This window comes from Mustela erminea, chromosome 18, assembly GCF_009829155.1.
Source record: "Mustela erminea isolate mMusErm1 chromosome 18, mMusErm1.Pri, whole genome shotgun sequence".
Taxonomy (NCBI): domain Eukaryota; kingdom Metazoa; phylum Chordata; class Mammalia; order Carnivora; family Mustelidae; genus Mustela; species Mustela erminea.
This window is the reverse complement of record NC_045631.1, coordinates 32,400,742-32,407,257: the sequence shown is the minus strand read 5'-3', so window position 1 is coordinate 32,407,257 and position 6,516 is coordinate 32,400,742. Positions and strand designations below refer to the sequence as shown.

Here is a 6,516-nt window from a genome sequence, read left to right as displayed (position 1 = left end):
ATCTTTTAAGATACTCAGGCTTGAGTGGAAAATTACACTGTTGACCTCCAGGTTGTAGCTGAGAAAACATTTTCTCTTTGCCAGGAAATTCTGGCAGTCTCTCCTTCTCAGGTTCAGTTCATCGATTCAGTGCGTACACCGATACCTTTCTTCTCAGATCCAACCTGTCAGCTACCTAGCTCCTTCTGGTTTTCCCAGAATGCCACGTTTTGCTCAGGAAGTGTTTAATTGGTGCTTTAATATCAGCTTAGTCCTCCCTCCATTATTCCTGAACCCTGACAGCCCCCATCACATTTCTCCCCTTTAATGTTTAATGCTATGATGACTGTTACTGATGAGGACTAAATTTTACCCCAGGATGTCCAGGGAATAAATGTTTTTATTAAGAATACAAGAGAAGGAAAGCCATTCTGAAAAATAGAAAAGATTCCTGTGATTTCCCTCTAGAGGCTCATTGAGCAGAGAGCAGAGCTGGCTTGTGGTTATTATTTGATCAGCTAGAGCTAATCTGTGTTGATGCCTCCTGCCAAGTCCTGCCATTTGTGTGTGATTTCTCATCTACTAATACATAATGTATGGATCTGGATATAGGCAAATCAATGATCCTGCTTCAAGGAAGCAAAGCCAAACTAATGGAAACATTAGCCTAAGACTTCAGGAAACGTGGAGAATTGAAGACCCAGGGATGGGTGTTTTAGAAGTATGTGTGGGAACTTCCAAAGAAGAGGGAGGCAGAGAAGGGGTCCAAACAGCAAAGGAGGGGAAATAAGGGGCAAATTTGCATTGCTCGAGTCCAAAATAACCTGGCTGTTTGGGGTAAAGGACATTTGCGTGTAATAACAAATATTCATGTGAAACAACACAGAGATGATTCCCAGAACCTCGGCTTCCTTTTGTTAAATTATCAGATGCAACAAGATATGTATTTAGCTCTATTGAGCCAACCTAAGAATCGGCATGAACATACACTGGAGAAATTATAAGTAACAGGCTGTTCTAGCGAAGATTGTCTGTGCCATGCTTGAATTCTTCAGTTCACAAGAAATCTGAAAATTGATGGCACAGACACAATGTCTTAACATCCATGGGGGGTTAGAAGATGTGAAATTGGATGGGGTCAGGGGTACTCTTGAAGATTGGTTTCAAGCACTGCGTGCTGGTGAAGCTAGTTTAAATCCATCTCTCTCCAGAGATTATTTTTTAAAACTTTTAAAAGATACACAATGCCCTTTTAGTTATTTACATGTAAAAATGTTACTGGATGTGTTGTTATTTTTCAGAAAATATAGATTTTTCTAGGTGAATTTAATCCAGAATTTTATGACTTAAGACACTTGTAAGAAGCAACTTTTTATACCACTAAGAATTCCTTGGATGGAGCTCAGGGCCTAGCATGTAGTAGGCACTTAAGAAATCTTTAAATGGAAAGGTAGATGGGTGAGTGAATGAATGAAAGATCTCATTTCCATTTAGCTAGAGCATTCTGTATGTATATGGGTATAAGTCAATAATAACTAAGTATTTTTAAGAAGAGTAGGAGGACCCTAGGCTCACCTCTTCCCATGGATAGAAATAGATAACACTTACATCAACGTCAGTAACCCAGAAAACAGCCTGAAAAACTGGCAGGATAAACTCCACAACTAAATGTAGAGAAGAGGCCACATGGAAGAGGATAGGAAGGACAGAGATCCAGTGGGGAACTAAGTAGACTCCCGGGACTGTCTGCTGGAGGGAAGGACACTGTGGACATGGAAAGGGAAGAGAAACAGACCCCCACAGTGAAGAGCTTCCACAGGGAAGATGAGTCCCCACAACATTTGGCTTTGAAAATGAGAAGGGCCAAATTTTGTGAGGTCTTCAACCAGTAGCACTTAAATCCTGGAATTTTAAAAAAATCAGTAGGCTTGGCTCTGGGAGAGATGGAGGGTCCCCCCCCTTAAAGAGATAGCACAACCAACAGCCCACAAAGATACAGTATAGAAGCAGCAGTTTTCAAGGTGCCAAGGCATACAGGAGGGATTGTTGTTTACTCATCTCAGAGCCTACCACAGGGCAGAAATTACTGGGGAACTCCTCCAGGGACAAAGGAACTGGCAGGTGCCATTTTCCTCCCCGGCCATCCGGTATAAACATAGGGCTGCCTGCAGGACTCCATACCTAACTTGCTAGCATTGCTGTGCTACACGTGTAAGAAGCAATTTTTTATACCACTAAGAATTCTTTGGATGGAGCTCAGGGCCTAGCATGTAGTAGGTGCTTAAGAAATCTTTAAATGGAAAGGTAGATGGGTGAGTGAATGAATGAAAGATCTCATTTCCATGACCCTATCCCCTTGCTGAACAAGACCCATCTATGTGCTGCCTACAAGAGATTCATTTCAGACTAGAAGATACATGCTAATTGAAAGTGAAGGGATGGAAAAGATTTTATCATGCAAAGGGATGTGAAAAGGCAAGGATAACAAAGCATATTCGACAAAATAGACTTTAAACAAAGAAGAATACTATATAATCATTCAGGGGACAATCCAACAAGAATACACAACAACTGTCAATATTTATGCACCCAACATGGGAGCACCCAATATTTAGAACAGTTAATAACTAAACGTAAAGTAATAATCCATAGTAATACAATAATAGGAGGGGACTTCAATACCCCACTTACATCAATGAACAGATCTTCCAATCATAAATCAATAAGCAAACAGTAGCTTTGAATGATACATTGGACCAGATGAGTTTAACAGATATATTCAGAATATTCCATCCTCAAACAGCAGAATACACATTCTTTTCAAGTACACACGGGACATTCTCCAAAAGAGATCACGTATTAGGCCACAAAACAAGTCTCAAAAAATTCAAAAAGATAAAAATCATTCTATGCATCTTTCCTAACCCACAACACTATGAAACTACAAATCAAACACAAGAAAAAAATCTGGAAAAGAGCACAAATACTTGGAGGTTAAATAATATGCTACTAAACAAAGAATGGGTCAACCAAGAAATTAAAGAAGAAATTTTAAAAAGTACATGGAGACAGATGAAAATGAAAACACAAGGGTCCAAAATCTTTGGGATTCAGCAAAAGTGGTCCCTAAGAGGGATAGTTGTAGCAATACAGTCCTACCTCAAGAAGCGAGAAAAATCTCAGGTAAACAATCTAACCATATAGCAAAAGGAGCTAGAAAAAGAAGAGCAAACAAACCCCAAACCAGCAAAAGGAAAGAAAAATTAGGGAAGAAATAAAAGAAATGTTAAAAAAAAAAAAATAAATGAAAGCTTGACATTTGCAAGGACATGAATGGAGCTAAAGAGTCAAAGAAAGGCTTTTTTTTGTGTCGTGAAAACCACCACTCAACCTAAACCAGAATGGGGAAGGAAAAGACTCATATCAACATTGTTGTCATCAGACACGTAGATTCGAGCAAGTCTACCACTACTGGTCATCTGATCTACAAATGTGGTGGGATCGACAAAAGAACTATCGAAAAATTCGAGAAGGAGGCTGCTGAGATGGGAAAAGGCTCCTTCAAGTATGCCTGGGTCTTGGATAAACTGAAAGCTGAATGTGAATGGGGTATCACCATTGAAATCTCCCTCTGGAAATTCGAGACCAGCAAGTATTATGTGACCATCACTGATGCTCCAGGACACAGAGACTTTATCAAAAACATGATTACAGGCACATCCCAGGCTGACTGTGTTGTCCTGATTGTTGCTGCTGGTGTTGGTGAATTTGAAGCAGGTATCTCCAAGAATGGGCAGACCTGTGAGCATGCCCTTCTGGCTTACACACTGGGTGTAAAACAACTAATTGTTGGTGTTAACGAAATGGATTCCACTGAGCCACCCTACAGCCAGAAGAGATACGAGGAAATCGTTAAGGAAGTCAGCACCTACATTAAGAAAATTGGCTACAACCCCAACACAGTAGCATTTGTGCCAATTTCTGGTTGGAATGGTGACAACATGCTGGAGCCAAGTGCTAATATGCCTTGGTTCAAGGGATGGAAAGTCACCCGTAAAGATGGGAATGCCAGTGGAACCACACTGCTTAAAGCTCCGGGTTGCATTCTGCCACCAACTCGTCCAACTGACAAGCCCTTGCGTCTGCCTCTCCAGGACGTCTACAAAATTGATGGCATTGGTACTGTCCCTGTGGGCCGAGTGGAGACTGGTGTTCTTAAGCCTGGCATGGTGGTCACTTTTGCTCCAGTCAATGTTACAACTGAAGTCAAGTCTGTTGAAATGCACCATGAAGCTTTGAGTGAGGCTCTTCCTGGGGACAATGTGGGCTTCAATGTCAAGAACGTATCTGTCAAAGATGTTCGTCGTGGCAATGTGGCTGGGGACAGCAAAAATGACCCACCAATGGAAGCAGCTGGCTTCACAGCTCAGATGATTATCCTGAACCATCCAGGCCAAATTAGTGCTGGATATGCACCTGTGCTGGATTGTCACACAGCTCACATTGCTTGCAAGTTTGCTGAGCTGAAGGAAAAGATAGATCGTTGTTCTGGAAAAAAGCTGGAAGATGGTCCCAAGTTCTTGAAATCTGGTGACGCTGCCATTGTTGATATGGTTCCTGGCAAGCCTATGTGTGTTGAGAGCTTCTCTGACTATCCTCCTCTGGGCCGTTTTGCTGTTCGTGACATGAGACAGACGGTTGCTGTGGGTGTCATCAAAGCAGTGGACAAGAAGGCAGCTGGAGCTGGCAAGGTCACCAAGTCTGCCCAGAAAGCTCAGAAGGCTAAATGAATATTATCCCCAATACCTGCCACCCCAGTCTTAATCGGTGGTGGAAGAACGGTCTCAGAACTGTTTGTGTCAATTGGCCATTTAAGTTTAGTAGAAAAAGACTGGTTAATGATCACAATGCATCATAAAACCTTCAGAAGGAAAGGAGAATGTTTGGTGGACCATTTGTTTGTGTGTGTGTGTGTGTGTGGCAGTTTTAAGTTATTAGTTTTTTAAAATCAGTACTTTTTAATGGAAACAACTTGACCAAAAATCTGTCACAGAATTAATTTTGAGACCCATTAAAACAAAAGTTTCATGAGGAAAAAAAAAAAAAAAGAGTCAAAGAAAGAAAAAATACCATGTGATATCACTCCTAGGTGAAAGTCAAGAAACAAAACAAATGAGCCAAGGAAAAAAAGAGAAAGGGGCAAACCGAGACATAGAGTCTCAAGTAGAGAGAACAAACGGGGTTATCAGACGTGAGGTGGGAGGGAGGGTGGGTTAAATAGGTGATAGGGATTGGGAGTACACTTGTGATGAGTAAGCTGAATCACTAAATGGTACACCTGAAACTAGTACTACAGGGTATGTTAACTAACTAGAATTTTTTTTTTTAAGAGTTTATGTATTGATTTGACAGGGAGACAGAGAGAGCACAAGCAGGGCGAGTGGAAGAGGGGAGAAGAGGGTCCCCGCTGAGCAGGGAGCCTGATGTGGGGCTTGATCCCAGGATTCGGGGATCATGACTCAAGCCGAAGGCAGATGCTTAATTGACTCAGCCACCCAGGTGCCCCAACTAATTAGATTTTAAATAAAAACTTTAAAAATTTTTTTTAAATAAGAAATAAAAAAGCAATAGATCCACAAAACCAGAAGCTTCTTTCAAAAGATTAACAAAACTAATAAGCCTCTAGCCAGACTCACCAAAAAAGGAGAGGATTTAAATAAGCAAAATCAGAAATGAAAGAGGAGAAATACAAATGACGCCACAGAAATACAAACAATTGTAACAGAATATTATGAAAATCTACATGCCAACAAATTGGACAACCTAGGAGAACCGGATAAATTTTAAGAAACACATAACCTTCCCAAAATTGAATCGGAAAGAAATAGAAAATTTGAACAAACTGCCAGCAATGAAATTGAATCAGTAATCAAAAAACTCCCAACAGGGGTGCCTGGGTGGCTCAGTGGGTTAAAGCCTTTGCCTTCAGCTCAGGTCATGATCCGAGGGTCCTGGGATTGAGCCCCACATCGGGCTCTCTGCTCACCGGGAAGCCTGCTTCCCTTCCTCTCTCTGCCTGCCTCTCTGTCTACTTGTAATCTCTGTCAAATAAATAAATAAAATCTTAAAAAAAAAAAAAACTCCCAGCAAACAAAAGTCCAGGACCAGATGTCTTCACAGATGATTCTAACCAACATTTAAAGAAGAGTCAATACCTATTCTCAAACTATTACAAGAAACAGAAGAGGAAGGAAAACTTCCAGATTTATTCTATGAAACCAACATTACTCTAATACCAAAACCAGATAAAGATGCCATTAAAATAGAGAACTACAGGCCAATATCTCTCATGAATATTGATGCAAAGACCCTCAACAAAATATAAGCAAACTGAATCCAACAATACATTAAAAAAATCATACACCATGATCACTTTCCTGGGTTGTAAGGGTGGTCCGATATTTACCAAACAATCAAAGTGATATATCACATCAATAAGAGAAAGCATAAAAACCATATGCTCATTTCAATAGATGC

General features: G+C 40.7%; 1 protein-coding gene across 1 annotated transcript; it reads left to right on the top strand.

Moving 5' to 3' along the window:
- The first annotated feature begins 3,353 nt into the window (after positions 1-3,353).
- Positions 3,354-4,797, top strand: LOC116577834 (elongation factor 1-alpha 1-like). Its single transcript, XM_032321573.1, has one exon. It carries the CDS (start codon positions 3,381-3,383, stop codon positions 4,767-4,769), a length of 1,389 nt encoding a protein of 462 aa, XP_032177464.1. The 5' UTR covers positions 3,354-3,380; the 3' UTR covers positions 4,770-4,797.
- Positions 4,798-6,516: the final 1,719 nt, after the last annotated feature.

Coding starts and splice junctions, on each gene's coding strand:
- LOC116577834 (XM_032321573.1), top strand. CDS start 3,381: ATGGGGAAGGAAAAGACTCATATCAACATTGTTGTCATCAGACACGTA.